General features: G+C 37.3%; 1 protein-coding gene across 1 annotated transcript in view; it reads left to right on the forward strand.

Annotated features, from left to right (window-relative positions):
* The window catches only part of LOC141331060 (USP6 N-terminal-like protein), a 44,291-nt gene extending 20,537 nt beyond the window's left edge, over window positions 1–23,754 (forward strand). The window contains exons 3-15 of the mRNA XM_073835916.1: window positions 5,871–5,956; window positions 6,404–6,443; window positions 7,780–7,860; window positions 8,001–8,108; window positions 8,949–9,058; window positions 13,147–13,195; window positions 13,277–13,397; window positions 15,455–15,549; window positions 15,710–15,775; window positions 17,434–17,533; window positions 17,670–17,822; window positions 19,368–22,749; window positions 22,943–23,754. Of these exons, the coding sequence (XP_073692017.1) occupies window positions 5,871–5,956; window positions 6,404–6,443; window positions 7,780–7,860; window positions 8,001–8,108; window positions 8,949–9,058; window positions 13,147–13,195; window positions 13,277–13,397; window positions 15,455–15,549; window positions 15,710–15,775; window positions 17,434–17,533; window positions 17,670–17,822; window positions 19,368–20,113 (1,755 nt within the window). The 3' untranslated portion in view covers window positions 20,114–22,749; window positions 22,943–23,754. The remainder of the gene's footprint in view (window positions 1–5,870; window positions 5,957–6,403; window positions 6,444–7,779; window positions 7,861–8,000; window positions 8,109–8,948; window positions 9,059–13,146; window positions 13,196–13,276; window positions 13,398–15,454; window positions 15,550–15,709; window positions 15,776–17,433; window positions 17,534–17,669; window positions 17,823–19,367; window positions 22,750–22,942) is intronic.
* Window positions 23,755–24,791: the final 1,037 nt, after the last annotated feature.

Here is a 24,791-nt window from a genome sequence, read left to right on the forward strand (position 1 = left end):
TGGCAGCAGGTCGATACTACAGTCCCAGGGCCGGTGCGGTGGTAGTTGTGTGGCCCGTTCCTTGCTGAAGACATCGGTGAAAGACTGATAGACGGGGGGAATGGCGGTGGCGGATTGAGTGGCAGGGCTCTCTATGGTGGTGGCGTGCAGAGGGATGCTGGGTACAGACTTTGTAGAAGGACACGCTGAGAGATGTTGAGAAATGCCTACTGCCTTCTTAATAAAGGTTTCCAGCGGCACGTTGTCATCGTAAATAACCATATGCTTGCGGATCTGGGGTTTAAGCCCCTTACGGTAGGCTGCTAGGAGAGCTACTTGGTTCCAACCACTGGTGGCCGCTAGGGAGCGGAAGCGCAGGGTGTATTCATGGATATTGGACGCACCTTGATTCAGAGTGATCAGTTCGTCGTGCACGGAAAGGGGAGTGAGCGCAGCTCCAAACACGTCCTTGAAGTGGGCAACGAAAGCATTATAGGAGATTAAAGCGTCGCTCCGTGAATTCCAGAGTGCGTCTGCCCATTGGAGTGCCTGCCCAGTGAGGAGGGAAATCATAAAAGATATTTTAGAAATTTCGTTAGGAAACTGGTGTGCGTTGGCTTCAATATAGAGGGAACTTTGCAGGAGGAAACCATTGCAACCACCCGGGTCTCCGGAATAACTCATGGGGCGAGAGAGGGGCGTGTTGGAAATCGTCGTTGGAGCAGCAGGTAGAGATTGACGAAGGACGTTTACCATATCCGCAAATGGATCGGGGGTGTCTTCGGTGATAGCGGCGCTCGCCTCCATGAGTGACGCGGTGAGTTAATATTTTATGGGCTGGTATCCTGTCACGACCACACACAAAGGGAGAAGGTGAGTATCTTTCAAGGTATTTATTAACAAACGTGCACAGTTCAACACACGTGCAATCAGGTGAGTAAAGGTCTCTGTGGTCTAATCTTCAAACAAACACAACAGGTGAGTTCAAGTTCATAAGGATCATAGCGTTAGCAATAGTCACTTCCCTCTAACACGATTCACGTGTTTCACAGGAGAACATCAGAGCAATCCACGAGGAGCACAGGAGAACATCGGAAGAATCCACGAGGAGCACAGGAGAGATAACAGGAGGGGGAGAAGATCCACAGAGAAGCATCCATGCAACTTCGATACCAGCCGGTGAGTGAGTGGCAGAGGTAGGTATATAAAGGGTGTGGTGATTGCTGGTGCAGGTGACGGTGATTAGTATTCTGGTGATGGTTCACGGGTGTGCTGTGGTGGTGATTGGCTGGTTGGTGGAGGATCGTGGTGATTGGGGCTGAGGGAACGTGCAGAGGGTGTGACAGTTACAAAAGATTTATATTCTAAATAAATACAAATATTAAGCAGCACAACTGTTTTTCAATATGGATATTAGTAAGAAATATTTATATTACAGTTGAGGTCAAAAGTTTACATCCCCTCTTTCAGAATCTGCAAAATTGTAATTATTTTACCAAAATAAGAGGGATCATACAAAATACATGTTTTTGTTTATTTAGTACTGACCTGAATAATATATTTCACATAAATATGTTTACATATTGTCCACAAGAGAAAATAATAGTTGAATTTATAAAAATGTTTCAAAAGTTTACATCCCCTTGATTCTTAATACTGTGTTGTTACCTGAATGATCCACAGCTTTTTTTTTTGGTTTAGTGATAGTTGTTCATGAGTCCCTTGTTTGTCCTGAACAGTTAAACTGCCTGCTGTTCTTTAAAAAAATCCTTCAGGTCAATTCTTTGGTTTTCCAGCATTTTTGTGTATTTGAACCCTTTCCAACAATGATTTAAGATTTATCTTTTTACACTGAGGACAACTGAGTGACTCTATTACAGAAGGTTCAAATGCTCATTGATGCTCCAGAAGGAAACATGATGCATTAAAGGGATGGTTCGGAGTAGAATTGACTTCATTGCTATGCACTCCGAAGCCCATCTAAATACCCCATCCGAAGTTTTTCGAATTGCTTGTTACAGGAGTGAATGGTACATGTGATGTATCTCGTAAATTGCACCACTAAACGTGCAAGTAATCTTACCAAACTTGTACAGTAGTGTAAATAGGTTATGTACTCACAAAACGTTGCATCAGAACATTTGTAAGTCCACCATGAGTGTTTTAAAAACACGTTTTACCCGAGAACTACTAGTCTCAGAAACTACAAGTCGACGTCACGTCCCTGGTTTGAAAAAAGCACGTAAAAGTCCTCCTACTACATCTGTGTGCATGTCAACTTGTAGGAGGACTTTTACGTGCTTTTTTCAAACCAGGGACGTGACGTCGACGTGTCGCCATTTGTAGTTTTTGAGACTAGTATTTCTCGAGTAAAACGTGTTTTTAAAACACTCATGGTGGACTTACAAATGTTCTGATGCAGCGTTTTGTGAGTACATAACCTATTTACACTACTGTACAAGTTTGGTAAGATTACTTGCACGTCTAGTGGTGCAATTTACGAGATACATCACATGTACCATTCACTCCTGTAACAAGCAATTCGAAAAACTCTAATATCTCCATAAATGTTTGACTAAGGTAAAAAAAACTTCGGATGGGGTATTTACATGGGCTTCGGAGTGCATAGCAATGAAGTCAATTCTACTCCGAACCATCCCTTTAAGAGCTGGGGGTGAAAACTTTTGAACAGAATGGATATGTGTGTACATTTTTCTTATTTTGCCTAAATATCATAGATATTTTATTTAGTACTGCCCTTCAGAGGCTACAGAAGATTGTTACATGTTTCCCAGAAGACAAAATAAATTTACCCTGATCTTCAAATTTAAAAAGTTTTCACCCCCCCCCCCCCCCCATTTCTTAATGCATGTTTTTTTTCCTTCTGAAGCATCAGTGAGAGTTTGAAACTTCTGTAATAGTTGCATAGGAGTCCCTCAGTTGTCCTCAGTGTGAAAAGATGGATCTCAAAATCATACAGTCATTGTTGGAAAGGGTTCAAACGCACAAAATTGCTGGAAAACCAAAGAATTTGTGGGACCTGAAGGATTTTTCTAAAGAACAGCGGGCAGTTTAACTGTTAACAGTTTAACGGACAAACAAGGGACTCATGAACAACTATCACTAAACAAAAAAAAAAAAAACAGGGCTGTGGATCATTCAGGTAACAACACAGTATTAAGAATCAAGGGGATGTACACTTTTGAGTCAGTTTTATAAACTTAACAATTATTTTCTCTTGTGGACTATAAACATTTTTAATGTGAAATGTCTTATTCAGGTCAGTAGTAAATAAACAATAACATGCATTTTGTATGATTCCTCTTATTTTAGTAAAATAATTGACATTTTGCAGATTCTGAAAGGGCGATGTAAACTTTTAACCTCAACTGTATATTAAAATGATTTCTGAAGGATCATATGACACTGAAGTAAGGACTGCTGAAAATTCCGTTTTAAAAGTTCAATATATTAAAACAGTAAACTATTCTTTTAATATGTAATAATATTTGACAATACTATCATTTTACTGAATTTTGATCAAATAAATGAAGCCTTGGTGAGCATAAAATAAAAAGAAAAGAATAAAAAAGGAATGGTAGTGTACATAATGCTGCTCTGTAGTCTATTTTTATCATTAGTGGTTGAAATGTATTAATGTCTTGTATGTTGCTGTATTACAATTTTACATTTCATTAATTAAATTGTTTGTTTTACATTGGGTTGTCTACATCTGGAGGTTGTTCACATGTGCTGTGGCCTTTGTGGGTGTTGAGTCAGGTCGGTTTTGTTTGTATGATGCTTTTACGTAATACATATTGTGGCCAGGAAAAACTCCCTAAGATGTGTAAAGAGGGGAGAGAAAAAAAACTGGGGAGGAAGGAACCACACTCAGATGTTAAAGGCAATTTTATGTGCTAGGGCAGCAGACACAGAGGATTTTTGAAGCAACAAAGTGTTTGTGGAGTGAATGGCCACCGTGGTGATCAATTTGACCATGGCACATCATGACATTCTCTTACAGATTCATTTGAAATTGGGAAATACTGGGACTGTAATCCTCGGCTGTCTGTCACGGATCACTGCTTGCTTTCCACTCTTCTCTCCACCATGGGGTTGAGAAGAGGGCAGGAGAGCAGAAGCCGTCCCCCCTCAGGGAATCAATCCACACCAACTGGAAAAGCTTTTAAACATCAGCTGTACTGACAGGGTGCAAATTCTGTTGAACAAGTGCAGAGCATTAAAATGTTCTCTGCTCGCAAGTCAAAATCCACAGCTATATGTACTATATGACAGGAGTTGGGACACATTTGTTTGCATTTCACTAGAATGGTTTGCAGGCCACAGAATAGTGAAAGGGGGATGTGGAAAGCTGTGTGCTGGAGTGAATATTACTGCTGACGCTTTCCATAACGGCATCAACCACTAAGCAACACATTAAAAATGACAAGTTTCAGCACAGAACTGCCATTTAACACAAAAACAAAATGAAAGCTTCTGCTCGACAAATAGAAATGCTTCCTGTTATAGTCGATGCATCACTAGGGTGGGATAAGGACAAAATCAGTCATGGCAAAAAATTATTTGGACGTCTGTCCAGGTCAACAAAGTACGCACTGAAAATGTGAATATTTAGTCAAAACATCCACGTCAAGACATTTAATTTGTTTTCATTGAGCAACAATGTGTTACTTTCATATGTTTCTTTGATTTAATTCAACTGTTTTAATTTATATACACCTGCAACTTGCCTTAGTGTATTATGTAACTTTTTTAACCACTTATAAATAAATGCATTTACTGCTTACATAATCACTCTAAAATGTGTTAACAAAGAATTTTATATTATTAATATTACAATTGTATAATTATATCATATCATAGCATACGTACCATATCCACTACCAGTCAAAAGTTTTTGAACAGTAAGGTTTTTATTTTTTTAAAGAAGTCTCTTCTTCTAAAGAAGTATAGCAAAAACAGTTGCATTTTGAAATATTTTTACTATTTTTTTTTTTGTTTTATATTGGAATATATTTTAAAATGTAATTTATTTCTGTGACTTCAAAGCTAAATTTTTAGCATTATTACTCCAGTCACATGATCCTTAAGAAATCATTCTAATATTCTGATTTGCTGCTCAAAACATGTATTATTAGTTTTAATATTATAATTATGTTAAAAAAAGAGGAGTAGATTTTTTTCAGCTTTTTTGATGAATGGAAAGTTCAGAATAACAACATTTATCTGAAATAGAAATCCTTTGTAACATCATAAATGTCTTTATTATCACGTTTGAACTATTTTAATTTAAATAAATTTCTATAATTTTCTTCCCCCACTCACACAAAAAAATACTGACTCCAAGCTGTATACTGTTACAAAAGCTTTTTTATTTCAGAAAAATGCTGATCTTCGGATCTTTCTATTTATCAAAGAATGTACTGAACAGTTTTAAATATTAATAGTAATAATAAAATGTTATTGTTAATAATAATATAGCAAATCATCATATTGGAGATATGAGTAACTAAAGACTGGAGTAATGATGCTGAAAAAATAGTTTTGATCACATTTTAAAATATATTTACATAGAAAAGAGTTATTTTAAATAGCAAAAAAAACTCTGTTTTTGCTGTACTTTGGATGAAATAAATGCAGGCTTAGTGAGCAGAAGAGACTTCTTTAAAAAACATTACAAATCTTACTGTTCAAAAACTTTTGACTGGTTTTGACTATTTTTTAACCATTGGTTCCATGCCAATCAAATCTGATTCAGAACTGCTAAATTTTAAATTGCTTAACCTGGATGATTTATTGCACCTTTGATAAACTCTACACTGTTTGTGTTCAAATGAGTCAAATGAAGTAACCGCTTGTGTATATTTCAGGGTAGAGACGCAGGAGTGCAGATCGACCCTTGGGAGGATGCAGACTACAGCATATACAGAGTCACAGATCGCTTTGGATTTCTTCAGTAAGCCCTGCTTAAAACAGAAAACAAAGTATCCATATTGCAATTTGTTCATATGCTTTCAAAGCCCTTTAAAACTATTTTTTGTTGTTGCTTGAAACAAACAGGCAGTCATAATTTATTACACATCTCTCAACACATTTAAACATGTGAAATCTGATTGTCAAATTTGGGCTTTATAAATGTACACCACTGTTCAAAAGTTTAGGAAAAAGTCTGAAAAATAATGAATTGCATTTTAAAATATATTCAAATAGAAAACAGTGATTGAAATGATATTTTACAATTTTTTTCTGTGTTTTAATCAAATAAATGCACAAATTACAGCACAATTGCCTACTGTTTTTGGCTAACCAATGATCTAAATCTAACTCCAGAGCCAGAGAGGAATGTTTGTGATGTTATACTAGTATTGTATCGTTTTTTTAACCCTATTTGTTTTTCCCACAGTGAAGAAGAATTACCCACACCCAGTGCAATTGAGGAGAAGGTAATGTAGACACAAATTAAGCAAATAAAAACGCTATACAGCATGTGAATATACTATTTAAATAGCGTTTCGTTAAATCACAGACAGAAACACAAAAGAAAACAAAGGATCACAGATTGAATCAGTTGCAGCGTGGAGACTCTTTTGTAAACAGGCTTATGGTGACCTTCAGACATGAGCGTTTAGTATACAAGAGTGTGTGGCAGACACAGCTGGGCTGTCTGGAGGTGTGCTGTCATGTGACACATTCACAGCGTGGAGGTGGCTGATGCATTTCCCAGCTGACATTTGTGCAGTCTTGTTGTGGCACATAAAGGTTAAAGACTAGGGGTGGAAAGAGTGAAAGCTGTCCTCAGAACAGATGTTAATAGCAGCAGGGTGATCTGAATGCCTGTAATCCCAGAGTACTTGTACAAACGAGGAAAGAAATATTGCTTCCTTGAACAAAAACTCAGGAGGGTTGTTTGTGTCATGTAGCAGATATTTATACTCATACCTGTCTGTTAATGGGCTCTGAGGATTACAAGTATGTGTTATATGCACCATTTACCACTGATGACATATTCTTTCAGCTTTTTTTCTTTTATTACTTAATTCTTTTAAAATAAAATAAATATTTGAAATCATATGAAGATTTAAATGTTTGGGTTTGTTAAGATTAAGTTAAGTTATTTATGCTCACCAAGGCTACATTTATTTGAAATGTTATAGCCATTTATAATAACTTCTTTTTTAATACATTTTCAAATGCAATTTATTTTTGTGATGTGAGGCTGAGTTTTCAGCAACCATTCCTTCAGTCTTCAGTGTGACTTATACAGTCAAGCCGAAATTATTCATACCCCTGGCAAATTCTGACTTCAACCAGCAAGTTTTTTTTTGACCGGAAATGACACAGGCTTCTCCCAAAAGATAATAAGATGATGTACAAGAGGCATCACTGTGGAAAAAATATCTCTCCACTTTTATTAACATTTGAACAAAAAGTGGCATATCCAAACTTTGCAAACTGTCACAGTCTATGGGAAAATCCAAAGTTCTATACCATTCCAAATAGTCCAAGCTGTTCTAAAGCATCCAAATTACCCTGAACTATTTGAAAATCTGGAATCTGAGGGTGCAAAAAAATCTAAAATACTGAGAAAAGTGCCTGTAAAGTTGTCCAAATGAAGTCTTTAGCAATGCAATTATTTATGGCATGAAAGAAACATAGCATAAAAGAAATACAGTGTATTTTTGGCTATTGCTACAAATATGCCCATGCTACTTAAAACTGGTTTTGTGGTCCAGGGTCACAAATAATGAAAATTAAACTGAAATTCTTTTTTCTGTGCAGCAAAAGCAGGTGGAGATTGAGAGGGTGCAGAAATGGTTGAAAATGCTGAAGAACTGGAGCAAGTACAGGAACAGTGAACGGGTGAGCTTCACCTTGAGAAGTTGTGATAATTTTTCTAAAAGTCAGAGAGAGCATTGTAATGTTACTCCATTTATGGGAAACCAGAGTGATATTTAAAACACACATACACGCTTGCACTTACTTCTGGTGTCTTTGTGCAGATGACGAAGAGGGTATTTAAAGGCATCCCACTACAGCTGAGAGGGCAGGCCTGGGCCCTGCTACTGGATGTTGAGAAAGTCAAGAGCGACAATGCGGGAAAATATGAGGTACAGCATAAAAACATGCACACTTACACATTCATACACAATAGCTCAGCAGATTTAGTTTCGACCTATAGACACTATGTGGCCGCAAGTCTCCGCTGGCCTAAAGCCAGGTCTTTGGTGAGAGTGGGATTACTGGAGTGGTGTTGTGGTAGAGCTATTTCAAAGGGATTAGAGTGTGATCTGAAAACAGACAGATGGTTGATACATGGCATGGAAAGAGATAGAAGAGAACAAAACACAAGCTAAAAAAACCTTCAAAGCTGCTAAGATTTTATAACAAGCAAGAAGTATTTGTAGCATCCACCGTGTGGCTGAACAAGGTGCCCTGGTCGTGATATCCTTTGTTACATAAAGGATGTTTTACACAAATGGTTATGTAAATGTATTACAAAGTGGTCCTGAATACTTTTTTTTTTTTTATTAGTCTCTTGCTATATATATGTACTACCATCCAAATGTTTGGGGTCAGTAAGATTTTTTTAAAGAAATTAATAATTTTCTTCAGAAAGGACACATTCATTTAAACACAGTCATTATTACTGTTTAACTGTTTTTTAATGAAATCTTGGTGAACATAAGACCTTCAAAAACATTAATAAAATCTTACTGACCCAAACTTTTGAATGGTAGAGTATATATCACGAGCAGAAAGAAATTAATAGAGAATAAAAGTAGTTACAGTGAGCTGTTCATTTTGACAAAATAAACCCATTCAGTATTTTAGGTATATCATCACATAATTAAATCTAGAAATGCTTGTCTTCTAATGTCATATTGCAGTGCAAAGTAGCTTGTCAGCGTTGAAATGGTTTTTGATGAAGCTGTTTGCTTGATTGACAGAGGATGAAGGAGCAAGCCCAGCTGTACTCTTCAGAAATCAAACAGATTGACCTTGATATTAACAGAACTTTTCGAAACCACATCATGTTTATGGATCGATTTGGTGTAAAGTAAGTAACACATGCACACATTAAAATGTGCTATGATGAAAATCTAGTTTTATGCCTTAAAGGAACACTCCACTTTTTTTGGAAATAGGCTCATTCTCCAACTCCCCCCGAGTTAATAAGTTGATTTTTACCGTTTTGAAATCCATTCAGCCGTTCTCCTGTTCTGACGATATCACTTTTAGCATAGCTTAGCATAGATCATTGAATCCTATTAGACCAATAGCATCGCGTTCAAAAATGACCAACGAGTTTCCATATTTCCATTTTTGAACGCGATGCTATTGGTCTAATAAGATTCAATGATCTATGCTAAGCTATGCTAAAAGTGATATCGCCAGAACAGGAGAACGGCTGAATGGATTTCAAAACGGTAAAAATCAACTTATTAACTCGGGGGGAGTTGGAGAATGAGCCTATTTCCAAAAAAAGTGGAGTGTTCCTTTAATGCATTGCAGCTCTGTAATAAAATTCACAGAAATAAAATATACAGCCAAAATGTGTGTTCTACAGATATTTCTGGTAAACATCGTTTGCTGCTTCTGCTCTGTTCCAGACATCTGTTCCTCTCCTACATGTGCAACAATAACACTCATTTATTAACTTTGCTCAGCAATTTAAAGGGATAGTTCACCCAAAAATGAAAATTCTGTCATTGATTAAACTAGTAAGTAGTTCTTATGGATTTGGAATGACACAAGGGTGAGTAATTAATGACAGAATTAAAATTTTTGGGTGAACTAACTATTTAACATTAACACACTTACTGTACATACCCCTAGTATCTGACAGCACACTGACAAAAAACCACAAAGTGCAGTTAAACCTAGAAGTGGCTCAGGTGCATCTGTTTAACAAACACTTGACACAAGAACAAAATCTTCCCACATGCTTTCAGGCTCATATATAACCTGTTACAAACTGCCCACTTCCATTTTTTGTCTGTTAGTGAGTGTATGGAATCTATTGTCTGTTGTTCTGAATGCGTTTATTCAATACAAATGTGATACTGGACCACAAAACCAGTCTTAAGTAGCACAAGTATATTTGTGGCAACAGCCAAAAATACAGTGTATGGGTCATAATTATAAGTTTTTCTTTCATGCCAAAAATGATTAGGATATTAAGTAAAGATCATGTTCCATGAAGACATTTTGTAAGTTACCTACCGTAAATATACCAAAACTTAATTTTTGATTAGTAATATGCATAGCTAAGAACTTCATTTGGGCACCCTCAGATTTCAGATTTTCAAATAGTTGTATTTCGGCCAAATATTGTCCTATCATAACAAACCATACAGCAACAGAAATTTATTCAACTTTCAGATGATGTATAAATCTATAATTTAAAAAATTGACCCTTATGACTGGTATTTGTGGTCCAGGGTCACATATATGAATTTTCATGAAAGATACCACATACATTTAGTAAGGTTAAAAAAATGGCCTTTATAGAAGTTAAATATTTGTTCAGGTTTAGGATTATTTTTCACTTTTTATCCTTGCTTTACAAATCCTGCAAAATGTCCTTATTTTTGATGATATGGCAACCTTAGAAATGGCTAATTGAACGCTACAAGAATACAAGTCCAAACCAAGTGTGCCATTTGAAACGGGGTATATGATATGACGGTAACACTTAAACACTAGTTTAGTGACCAATTCTCACTATTAACTAACTGTTTATTAGCATGCAAATTACTAGCATATTGGCTGTTTATTAGCACACATTATACATCCCTTAAAGGGAAAGTTCACCCCAAAAATTTAAATTACCCAATGATTTACTCACCCTCAAGCCATCCTATCCTATGTATATGATATTCTTCTTTAAGACAAATACTATCGGGAGTTATATTAAAAAATGTCCTGGCTCTTTCAAACTTTATAATGACAGTGAATGGTGGTCGAGATTTTGAAGCCCCAAAAAGTGCATCCATCCATCATAAAAAGTGCTCCACGTGGCTCTGGGGGTTAATACAGGCTTTCTAAAGTGAATCGATGAGAGCATATGTGAGAAAATGCTAGTCTCGCGAGATCCCAGTTTTGTTTACAGCAAATAAAAAACAGTCTCCTCTTGGCTTATAACAAAATAAGAATTTTTTTTTTTTTTACAAATCCTTATTTTGTACAGTCGTGGCCAAAAGTTTTGAGAATGACACAAATATTAGTTTTCACAAAGTTTGCTGCTCAACTGCTTTTAGATCTTTGTTTCAGTTGTTTCTGTGATGGACTGAAATATAATTACAAGCACTTCATACGTTTCAAAGGCTTTTATCGACAATTACATGACATTTATGCAAAGAGTCAGTATTTGCAGTGTTGGCCCTTCTTTTTCAGGACCTCTGCAGTTCGACTGGACATGCTCTCAATCAACTTCTGGGCCAAATCCTGACTGATAGCAACCCATTCTTTCATAATCACTTCATTGAGTGTGTCAGAATTAGTGGGTTTTTGTTTGTCCACCCGCCTCTTGAAGATTGACCACAAGTTTTAAGATCTGGGGAGTTTCCAGGCCATGGACCCAAAATTTCAACGTTTTGGTCCCCGGGCCACTTAGTTATCACTTTTGCCTTATGGCACGGTGCTCCATCGTGCTGGAAAATGCATTGTTCTTCACCAAACTGTTGTTGGATTGTTGGAAGAAGTTGCTGTTGGAGGGTGTTTTGGTACCATTCTTTATTCATGGCTGTGTTTTTGGGCAAAATTGTGAGTGAGCCCACTCCCTTGAACGAGAAGCAACCCCACACATGAATGGTCTCAGGATGCTTTACTGTTGGCATGACACAGGACTGATGGTAGCGCTCACCTTTTCTTCTCCAGACAAGCCTTTTTCCAGATGCCCCAAACAATCGGAAAGAGGCTTCATCAGAGAATATGACTTTGCCCCAGTCCTCAGCAGTCCATTCGCCATACTTTTTGCAGAAGATCAATCTGTCCCTGATGTTGTTTTTGGCGAGAAGTGGCTTCTTTGCTGCCCTTCTTGACACCAGGCCATCTTCCAAAAGTCTTGGCCTCACTGTGTGTGCAGATGCGCTCACACCTGCCTGCTGTCATTCCTGAGCAAGCTCTGCACTGGTGGCACTCCGATCCCGCAGCTGAATCCTCTTTAGGAGACGATCCTTGCGCTTGCTGGACTTTCTTGGACGCCCTGAAGCCTTCTTAACAATGCAGTGGAAAGTTTTTTTCGGGATTAAGTTAATTTTCATGGGAAAGAAGGACTATGCAATTCATCTGATCACTCTTCATAACATTCTGGAGTATATGCAAATTGCTATTATAAAAACTTAAGCAGCAACTTTTCCAATTTCCAATATTTATGTTATTCTCAAAACTTTTGGCCACGACTGTACTTCTAATTCATGACTGGTGTTTTGTTTTAGTCTTTCCTCTGCGCTTTTGCGTTTGTCACCATGTTTGCCTTTGTCCTTCATCATCCGCAGAAACGCCACTCTCTCGTGAATGCGTGTGCGACTGTTAAAGATTTGCGGAAGCTAAAGATTGTGGTTTATAAAGTTTATAAAGCTAATTTGGAGTTTGAGGCAAAAGTTGTAGTTAATAGTTAGTTAATAGTGAGAATTGGTCCCCAAACTAAAGTGTGACCGATATGCGCATAAAATACAGAAACACATTTACAGAACAGGCCCATGCAGTACATGTGTTTATTGCTAAATTAGTTCACAGTTTTTCTGTCAGCTATTTATGTGCTTTATGAAAGTGTCAGAGTGTTATATTCATCAACATCATTCAACATCACTCTCTCTTTGCTGCTTCTGCAGACAATCTCTGGAGCTGGTTTCTTGATTTTGAGAGCTTGTTCCCCAAGCAGCCCAGAAAAGGGAGTGATGTCACTGAGGATTTAATAGATTGCAGGCCTTAGAGAGCCAAGTGGAAAGTCTTGCTCATCTGAAGGGTGTCATTAATGCTCACACATGAAGGGAGGGGCTCAACTTTAATTTGAAGGAATGAACATCTTTGTGGAAAAAATATGGATGTTTGGTTTACGTGTTGCTTATGTGTATTTGTTTCACTTTCAGTAAAGACTTTCAGAAGAGTTTGAGCCTGACAAAACTTTTCTTGTCTTCACAGGCAACAGTCTTTGTTCCATGTGCTCTCTGCATACTCTGTTTACAATACAGTAAGTGCGCGGTCACATCCATGCTTTTTTTTTATAAAGAGATGTTACGTAATTGCTGACTTTGCTTGTTCTTGTCTACAGGAAGTGAGTTACTGCCAGGGCATGAGTCAGATTGCTGCCATTCTGTTAATGTTCATGAATGAAGAAGATGCATTCTGGGCTTTGTCACAGCTCTTAACCAATCAGAAGCATGGAATGCATGGTGAGCCCTCCTCATTTTTTCTGCTCTTGGCTAAGAATTTTAATGTAGATTTAAATACATAAGGCTTTATAAGGCTATGTACATTAAAATACACTTCCATTCAAAAGGCTACTTGGGCTTCTTGGAATGATATAGTGAAATATCATTACAATTTAAAATAACTGTTTTCTTTTTTATTATATTTAATAATATATAATTTATTCCTGTGATGCAAAGCTGAATATTCAGCATCATTATGCCAGTCTTCAGTGTCACATGATCTTTCAGAAATCATTTTAATAAGCTAATTTGCTGCTCAAGAACCATTTATTATAACATTTAAAAACAGTTGTGCTGTTGAATATTTTTTGGAAACCATTCTATTTTTTTAAGGATTCTTTGAGGAATAGAGAGTTTAAAAGAACAGATTTTATTTGAAATTCTAAAGTATTCATACCCTTCCATTTTTTTCACATTTTATGTTGCAGCCTTATGTTAAACTGCTTTAAATTACTATTTTTTTTTTCACATGAAATTACACTTCATGCACCATAATGACAAAGCACAAACAGGTTTGTAACAACTTTGCAAATTTATTAAAAATAAAAAACTGAAATGATTCCAATGCATAAGTATTCATACCCTTTTCTGGGACACTTGAAATTTAGCTTAGGAGCATTCATATTGCTTGTAGATGTTACTGCACTTCGAGTGGAGTTAACCTGTTGCAAATTCATTTGAATGAGTATGATTTGGAAAGGCACACGCCTCTCAATAAAAGGTCTAAGAGCTGAAAATGCATATTAAAGGGGTCATCGGATGCCCATTTTCCACAAGTTCATATGATTCTTAAGGGTCTTAATGAAAAGTCTATAATATACTTTGGTTAAAAATTCTCAATAGTAGTGTAATAAAACACCCTATTAACTTGTCAAAATCAGCTCTGCAAAAAATCAAACTCATTTTATTGCATGGTCCCTTAAAATGCAAATGAGCTCTGCTCGCCCCGCCCCTTTCTGATGTGGGATTATGAGCTGTAATGTTTACTTTAGCCGCATTTAGCCGCGTTTAGTGGCAAAACTTGCCAACAAGCACATTATTAAGAAAGGCTGTTTGCAAAGATGCATAAAAAACCCTTATACTCACTTCTGCTGTGGGTAAAGCTGCATCAGGAACGAATCGCACAAACTAGACGCATATGTAGTTCGGGATCGGCACTTTCCTTTTTAAAAACAAAAGTAACGTTATCCTCTGCATCTTCAGCGGCTTAGATGTCGGGAGTAAATGACTACTGTTATGTTCATTATTACATCCAACAACAGAACACCTCAATCGCTCAATCTGAGACATTCTTGTCTTCCCCTGCATCTGAGTCACCCAATAGCGATCACAGTCAGACTGTTTCAGCTCGGTGGGGGGGGGGGGGTCTAAGGTAAGGCGCTCATGTCAATCAACAATCGTGGGAGTGGCCTCTGGAGTGTCAAGCCACACATCTAGGTTCACCTTCCAAAAGGACAATAACTCTAAGCACACAGCAAGAGTGGCTTATAGACAACTCTGTGAATGTCCTTGAGTGGCCCAGCCACAGCCTGGGCTTGAACCCAATCAAACATGGATTCTGGAGTAAAACCTGAAAATATCTGCCAGCCCCCATCCAAGCTGACAATTAGGTACTAAGCAAAGGGTATGAATACTTATGCAATGTACTTATTTCAGTGTTTTATTTTTTAATAAACTTGCAAAGTTGTTACAAATCTGTTTTGTGCTTTGTCATTATGGTGTATGGATTGATATGGAGAATTTTTTTTTTAAAGCAGTTTCACATAAGTCAAAAAAATGAAAAAAATGAAGGGATGCAAATACTTTTGCAAGTCACTGCAAATGCCTTTACTGTCACTTTTAAACAATTTATTGAATTATTCATTTTTTTTAAAGAAGAAAACTCATTGAATGGAAACTTTTGAATGGCAGTGTACATAACACTTATATTTAAATTTAACACAGGTTACTGTTGTAGGTCTAGTACTGGGAAACATGTGACATTTTTATCATGCTTTCACATTTGCAACCCATCACAGGGTTCTTTGTTCCTGGATTTCCCAAACTTCAGCGTTTCCAAAACCACCATGACCAGATTCTCTCCAAACTTTTACCCAAACTAAAGAAGCATTTGGTAAGACTGCTGTGGCACACACAAGACTGCAAAATGAACTTATAACCTAGATAGTTAAGTTACAGTAAATGTAGCTATTACTGTTACTTTATGTGTGTCATTTCTCAAATGCTGAGTTTTCTTCCCATTCCCTTTTTCTGTTTATATGCACTCGCATCAGGATAAGGAGCAGATGTTCAGTGGGATTTACAGCACTAAATGGTTCCTCCAGTGTTTTATTGACAGGGTAAGTGTTTGATCTGAGCAGATGCATTGTAACCAAACTGACAAAGGGTGTTGTGTAAGCGGTGATTAGTAGATAGGTATGCTTGCTCAATCATATGCTAAGCTTAGATCTCAAAGCCAAGGAAATGATAAATCAACTGTGTGCATATTGTAGTGTTGTTCAGGTCACTGCAGACAGTCTTAAAAGTGGTGATTCATGTGCTAAATTGACATGGCGTTTTGGCTTTCTTTGAATGTAACGGTTGAGTCAGCTGTTCTGATTGTTACTGTGATTATGTTCAACCATCGAGGGATGGAAACACTTCTGGATCTGCTCAAGTAAGAGGCGTTTATATGAAGTGATGCTGGCAGTGTGACTTGCTCAGACTTGTTCAGTTAAAAACCTCATCTTGAGGTGTTAAGTAGATATTCAGGTTAATACAGGCAGAGATTTTGACTCATATTGTGGATGTGGGGACACCTGTGAGGAAATAAACCGCTGATCTCGGGAAACTACAGCATATGACTGTCTCTTCTAGCTTTGTGTTCATTAGGTGTTTCCTTCACATACAGGACTTTTAGAAAATAAACTCTTAAAAAAAATCCATTTCACACTCTCCCTAGTTTATTTAAATAGAATAGGTACAGTTGGGGGTCAAAAGTTTACACCCCCCTTTTAGAATCTGCAAAATGTTAATTATTTTATTAAAATAAGAGGGATCATACAAAATGCATGTTATTGTTTATTAAGTACTGACCTGAATAAGATATTTCACATAAAAGATGTTTACATATAATCCACAAGAGAAAGTAATAGTTGAATTTAAGAGCTGGGGGGTGAAAACTTTTGAACAGAATGGAGATGTGCAGCCTATATTTTTCTTATTTTGCCTAAATATCATATTTTTTTCATTTAGTAGTGCCCTTCATAGGCTACAGAAGATAGTTACATGCACCCTAATATAGACTTAAACACACACACTCGGATGAACACAGTTTGGTTACATGGGGAAAACTGTTTAAGTGGAGTGACCATAATTAATGGGAATCAAACAGATTGTTATTGGTTAATGTCTGGCATAGTGTACCACTTTCCTAAGCTTATGACCACTAGTTTCTGACATCCAATTTATTTGAGTAACCCCAAATTTGATCAAAAACGCCTCATTAGGTTCACACAGCCTTATTTGAAAATGGCTAATAAGCAGCCACAAAACAACATTGTAAAGCATGGGAATGTAGATTGAGGTTGGTGGACTTGGCGAAGAGAAATTAGGGTTTAGGAAAATGGAGGAAAGAGGTTAAAAGTGCTTCTTCCTCTCTTTTTCTTTGTCAGGGCCTCTTGATAGAGGGAGCAGTGTGCAATTAGCAGGCAGACAAGGGTGTTTCAATGTTTACTCTGCGCATACACACAATCCTGTGGGTTTGGCTGAGGAGGAAAGAGAGCAGACACTGTCAGCACTGCAGAATCCGGTCCAGCTCGGTTTTAGAGCTGTGCTTGTGGACTGGCAGCATTCACGTTGAGGGAGATTAGCTTTAGACCAACAGAGGCCCCAGTTTAAAACTGAGCATGAAAAGGATTGAAAATATTCTACAGATTTATGTTGTCCGTTATACTATGATCGTTGTGCGTGTGAGTTGTCGGTCTTAGTTTATCCACAAACATTTCACCTTTTCCAGACCCCGTTCACTCTGACCTTACGTCTATGGGACATCTTCATCCTAGAGGGTGAGAAAGTTCTGACAGCCATGGCTTACACCATCCTTCAGCTCCACAAAAGTGAGTTTCTCTTTTTACGACACTGAAATTACCAATAATTTATTTTAAACATTGCAAAATCTATACCATAATCCCTCTCAGCACATTATAGAAATCTTCAGTGTGGAATGACTAACTGTGGTTAACTCATATCCAGAACGGTTGCTTAAGATGTCTCTGGAGGACCTGAGAGAGTTCCTGCAGGAGAAGATAGGAGAGTCCATCTACCTCAACGATGACCTTGTTATAGAGCAGCTTAAAGTGTCCATGTCTGAACTTCGCAAAATGAAGCTTGACTTCCCACCACCAGGTTCAGCCATTTTCTTTACATCATACTGTATCTAACTGCATGAAGCTACTGTATATGTCATTTGAATGCTTTGAAGGGAATCCTGGCTATTAAAACTTGTGGCTTATTTCTATGAAACAGACCCCATATGAAATTATATAAATGTTTTTAGATTTAAGTTGACATATAATTTTAAAAGATGATATTGATACAATACCTTTGAAAAGTATGGGGCTAGTATTTTTTTTTTTTTCAAATAGTGCTGTTAAATCACGATTAATGTATATGTAAATTTAAACACATACACATATATTATATATACTATTTGCAATATATTTATATATATTATATAAATCAGTGGTTCTCAACTGGTTTGGCCATGGGACCCACATTTTTACATGGTCATCAAGCCGCGACCCAAATTTTTAGGAACTATAATATAATTTTAGGAATTATAATTAATTTGTATTTGTTTGTTAACATACACAAGTAGTGACAGATAAATCATAAGAAAATCACCAAGACTTACAAATAAACAATATTTTATTGCTCTCATTTAACATATTCGGGGTCGTACTTGCGCTTCGACATATTTGTTGCTATAATTAAATGAAATTTCACATGTCAAATGGTATGGTTGTTGCACGTGCATTTCAAAATAAAAGTCTGGTATTGTCGCACGTGCATTTCAAAATAAAAGTCTGGTATAAGCAAAATAAGTTAAAAATTAAACTTTTGTTGTTTTTTTGACCACACACTCCGCGACCCACTGAAAATGTTCCCGCGACCCACCAGTTGAGAAACACTGATATAAATCATTACTTCAGTATCACATGATCCTTCGGAAATCATTCTAATATGCTGATTTATTATTAGAATTATCTATGTTGGCAACAGCTGTGGTACCGATTCTTTGATGAATAAAAAGTTAAAAAGAACAGCATTTATTCAAAATATAAATCTTTTCTAACAATATAAGTCTTTGCTATCACTTTTTATCAATTTATCAATTTAATCCTTGCTGTAAAAGTAACAATTTCTTTAAAAAAAAGAAAGAATAAAAATGTACTGTCCCCAAACTTTTGAACAGTAGTGCATATTAACTGTTTCCAAAACTGATAAAAAAATCAGCATATTAGGATGATTTCTGAAGAATCATGTGACGCTAAATAATGGAGTAATGATGCTGAAAAATTCAGCTTTGATCACAGAAAAAAAAAATAGATTTTTTGATCAAATAAACACAGCCTTGATGAGCATAAGAAACTTCTTTAAAATACATTAAAAATCTTACTGATCCCAAACTTTTGACCGGCAGAGTACATGTATGTGTGTATATTGACATATACATATTAATATATTATGTAAACAAACTTTTATTTTAGATGCAATTAATCACGATTAATCAATTTGACAGCAGTATTTTAAATTATTTTTTAAAAAATACTTCAATTCAGCAAGGACTTATTCAGTTGAACAAAATTGACAAGAATTACATTTATAAAGAGTTCATGTAGGTCACCTAAATATTCAGTCCACTATAATTCATTATTTCTGTATTCACAGCTAAGCCTGATGAGTTTCCACGGAAGCCTCTGGGTCTGGAGCTGCCCGTTGTTCTGACTCCGGTCAAACGCCCCAAACCGTGCCCCTCAGAAGATACGCCCAACAAAGCCCAGCTCATCAAACGGCCACCTGCCTCTCTGCACATCTCTCTACAGCAGGAGTCCATCATGCTGGATGACAGCCCTTCACAGGAAAAGAAGCCTTACAAAGATGGAGGGACCGGCAGCATGTCTCCCCTCCCCTCACCCGACCCCGTCCTAGTGCACAGCCAGATTCCCCTTACTCCAGACGGAATGATAGGAGCCCCTGAGGACGGCGGGGAATGGCCTCCTCCATACGAACCTCCTATACCTGTGCTTAATGAGACCCAAAACCAACGGGAGCTGTTTGACACGACTCCAGCTCCGAATGTGGATAATAAAAAGCCTTCACAAACATCTCAGAACTTGGAGCAGGACGCTTCAGAGACAGCAGGGGGCAGTGTGGAGGGTGGTTTACCCTCAGACAATTTCAAATCCGTTTCCATGCATCCTTCTGGCATTTCCAGTTTGGAAAATTGTGAGGGACAGGTAGGGGAAGATGAAAGTCAGAATATGGATAATTTTTCAGTATCACCTAAGATTTCCTCAACAGCCTGCGAGCTGTCACAGTTACCTGCCAAACGAATCCCCACAGTCCATTCAGACCCACTATTTCAGCACTCGCCTCATTCCAGCCAACACCTGCCCAAATCAGAGACATTTTAAGCTGCCAACTGACTTTCCTTCAAGTGCTTTGCCAGTGTTCCTCTGGAAAGCATTATTGATTTTTCAGTTTTTCAGCATTTGACTTTGCAGAAGCTCAAGTTTGCTCTGGTTGATTTCAGTTTGAGATGCATTTGCACAAACATCACAGCTGGCACGTATGACAGAGATAACAAAAGTGAGCTGGCTCACTGCTTAATACACAACTCAGCATATAGCCAATTGTTTTCTGAACAACTGCCTTCTCTCGCACTCTTCGGGTTTGTACAGAAGCGCCACTGTATTACACCACACCACTGCTAATGTCTTTGCAATTTCTTTGTCCAAATTTAATGAGAATGAGAATAGCTGTAATGAACTACGCTCTGCAATATGACTAATTTTCACTACTATTCAAAATCAACCATTAGTTAGTATAGAGTTGAGGTCAAAAGTTTACATGCCCCTTTCAGAATCTTCAAAATGTTAATCATTTTACCAAAATAAGAGGGATCCCACAAAATGCACGTTATTGTTTTAGTACTGACCTGAATGAGATATTTCACATAAAAGATGGAGTCCACATGAGAAAATAATAGTTGAATTTATAAAAATGACCATGTTCAAAAGTTTACATCCTCTTGATTCTTAATACTGTGCTGTTACCTCAATTATCCACAGCTGTGTTTTTTTGTATAGTGATGCAACTATTACAGAATGTTTAAATGCTCACTGATGCTCCAAAAGGAAAAAACATGCATTAAGACCTTGGGGGTGAAAACTTTTTGAATTTGAAGATTAGGGTAAATGTATTATGTTGTCTTCTGGGTAACATGCAATTATCTTCTGTAGCATCTGAAGGGCAGTACTAAATGAAAAAAAAAAAAAATTCGGGCAAAATAAGAAAAAAAGTACATATCTGCATTCTGTTCAAAAGTTTTCAACCCCCAGCTGTTAATGCATGGTTTTTCCTTCTGGAGCATCAGTGAGCGTTTGAACCTTCTGTAATAGTTGCATATGAGTCCCTCAGTTGTCCTCAGTGTGAAACAATGGATCACACAATCATACAGTCATTGTTGGAAAGGGTTCAAATACGCAAAAATATTGGAAAACCAAAGAATTTGTGGGACCTGAAGGATTTTTCTGAAGAACAGTAGGCAGTTTAACTGTTTAGGACAAACGAGGGACTCATGAACAACTATCACAATACAGGAAAACATGGTTGTGGATCATTCAGGTAACAACCACAGTATTAAAAATTAAGGGGATGTAAACTTTTGAACAGGGTCATTTTTATAAATTCAACTATTAATTTCTCTTGTGGACTATATGTAAACATCTATTATGTGAAATACCATATTCAGGTCAGTACTAAATAAACAATAACATGCATTTTGTATGATCCCTCTTATGATAAAATAATTAATATTTTGCTTCTGAAAAGGAAATGTAAACTGGCTTGACAGAATATTGTAATTATTTGTTAATATCACAAACCACTCCATGTTAAATAATACAGTAGCTTATCATTTCTGATAAGAAGGTAGAGAGTTATATACTTGTAGTCTGTGGTAATTTGAATGGTCATGATCAAATAGGCGCCGTTTGTGATTTGTGAATTGTTTGTTGATACCAGCTTTATGGTACGATGCCAGTCTTGCAGTGTCCACAAGCCAATATTTATTATTCTGATCGAAAACACCACAAAATAATTTAATGCAATGTGCAGCAGCCTGTCAGAGTGTGTTCGTCTCAAAATGATTTGGCACAGTTTCATTGAGACAGCTGCAGTGTCTTTGCGATTTAACTTCCCAGCTGATGGCAATATTAAACATGGCCATTAATAAGATTAAACCATATTTTTCTGGTTGTTTCTGAACACAACTTTCTGTACATTTAGTATTTGTTTTTCATTTGCGTAAACATTTTGTACATTTAGCTTTTTAGAGTATTGTATTTTAATGCTTATAGGATTTTGTATTTGTAACATAGCTGTCAGATTTGCTTTCTGATGCTTTCATCTAGCATAGGCCTACTTTTGTAAACAGTTAAATGCTCTTAGAAGGCTGTACCCAGGAAATGCTTCAGGTTTACAATATCAACTGGTCTAACAGATTCAGATTCTGATTAGAGGTTACATTGAATTGTTTTGCCAAACCATGTTTCTCATCATTATATGTAAATCAGCCCTGTTAAAAAACCCAGCATATACTGCTTAGGTATGTTTCGAAGCATGGCTGCTGGTTTGAGCTGGTTTAAGCTGGTCATGTGCTGGTCCTAACCCTGATAGCACACATACATCAAAGAGACATCTATTTGACATCTGCATTTACATCTGAAAGACGTATTTTTATAAATGTTTGTTCATCGGCAATAGATCTATAGGACATTTCCTATCAGATGTCAAATAGACGTTGATTAGATGTCTGGTTTTAGCTGGTCAACCAGCCTGGTTTTAGCTGGTCATAGCTGGTCAGCAGGCTGGTTTTAGAGGGGGTTTTGGCCACTTTTCCAGCCTGGCCAGGCTTGGAAACCACCAGCTTAAACCAGCAACGACAGCCAACCAGCCAAGGCTGGTTTTAGCTGGGGGTTTTTTCAGCAGGGGAATGTATGTAAAACTGACATCTTACAGATGTCTGTCAGGTGTTTGTACACCCCTGGTGAAAAAAACAGCTAAAACCAGCCTAGGCTGGTTGGTTGGTTTTAGCTGGTCAACCAGCCTGGTTTTAGCTGGTCATAGCTGGGAGGCAGGCTGGGAGACCAGCTAAAACCAGCCATTTCCAGCTTAAACCAGCTAAGACCAGCCAACCAGCCTAGGCTGGTTTTAGCTGGTTTTTTCAGCAGGGACAGCAGATGCATTTCAGATCAAGTGATCTTTAACAGACATCTTGCAGACGTATATGTGCTACCTGGGAAGCAACTAGCTTCAGGACCAGCTTAAACCAGCTCATGACCAGCTAAGAACCATCTTAAACCAGCTGCCATGCTACAAAACATACCTAACCAGCATATGCTGTTGTTTTCAACAGAGTACACAAAGTACAATTTTATCTAAAACAGAATAGCTGGAAAACAGTGAAAGTAAGTATTCTAAACATGAGTGATTCTAAATTCATTTCTTAACAAACAGGCTAAGCGTCTTTTCAAGCACCTTTGTTGTCTATCAGAATAACAGTGTAAACAGTGTATTGTAAGTCAAGCACTGTATTGCTATTATGGCATTGTATTAAGACATTGATGGTTTAAAATTCCATTACAGTATGGACTCTGCCTCTGTAATGTCATGGTTATCTGTTTGAAATTCAAAATATGTTTTCAGTGCAGTATTTGAGTTATGGACAGTGTACATTCCTTTTAAGGAGTTTTGAGAACTCCAACCAAAAGGCTTTGGTTTTATTCAGTCTGTATATAGTATATAGGCTATACCTATTTACTTTGCTATTCTATGTTTGAGTTAGATTTGCATAAATAGAAGTTTTCTAATCTTGACTGGACTGTGGAGATTTACTTCGAAATACACGACACAACAAATTACGGCAGTGCTCCGTATGACCACACGAGGGCTCTGTAAACACACCGTTTGTTTACGATAGAGCCTCTCAGGTTCGCCATCATGCCACGTTTTAGTTTCTAGTCATGTTCTTAATAAAAGTTCAAGAGCGTTATTGTTTATAACTTTTATTTTGTAATGGAAAAGTGTTCTTGTGAACTAGAGTGTTGGAACAGCAGTAGCCTATAGTGTTTCATAGAACACAGCAGAGATATTTCATCACACTACCTGTAATATGAGGATCTTTCATGTTTGTTTCCTGCTCTCGGAGGACACTGACAGCATGTGGTGACACAGGTTTGGGTGATGGATGCCACGCCTTGGCAGATTGTGAGTGCCATACATCATAATTGAGCCTCAATGAGAGAGAGAGAAGGGCTGACAGAAATGGAGCAGACGCGAAAAAAAATGACACATCATCACTCATCATCATAATTGAGCAGCTATTGATGCGCTCATCTGTGCTGAGCTCTGCAATGCAACACTTCATACTACAAAGGTTATCAGACCACAGTGGTCTACTGACTTTACCTGGCCTTTTAACTATGTTTGATCTGAAGAAAAAAGAAAATCTCTCTCTTTTTAGATGGGGGTTAAAAGATAGCAGACAAAGATATAAAGCAGCTGGACTCGCAAAAAAAGTCTTGTCAATTCATTTTCAGCTTTGATCTGATTTTTATCGGCTCCTTTGAACACAGACACACAGCTCTCAGGGTTTCTAACCCTTGCAAGCTGAACATTAGCACTCAAAACTCACACTTGGAAAAGTTGAGATTACACCCTTTCTCCTCCTGCTTTGTGCCTGAGGTTATCTGTTCAAAGACATGTTTATCGAGACCATTGGTGTTTCAGTATCCTAAACAAGGGAGCCATACATCAGTTTTCAGAGGTTAGGCACCTGAAAGAATTATCTCCAAAGGGAGCACCTTTAATCCAAAAATACTCAAGGTTTTTCTGAAGGATGTTTCATTCAGACCAAACATGCAGCCCTCCATGAGCCTTTAATAGTAGACTCTTCTAGAGTTGCATGGTTCAAAACAGAAAGTGCTGTAAATATCATCATGCCCACATACTGTACTAACTAAGTCTTTACACTTTACTATATGAAAAAGTGTGCTAATAATTAACATAATTACATTGTCTAAACATTTT

Source organism: Garra rufa, chromosome 3 (genome assembly GCF_049309525.1).
Source record: "Garra rufa chromosome 3, GarRuf1.0, whole genome shotgun sequence".
Lineage (NCBI taxonomy): Eukaryota > Metazoa > Chordata > Actinopteri > Cypriniformes > Cyprinidae > Garra > Garra rufa.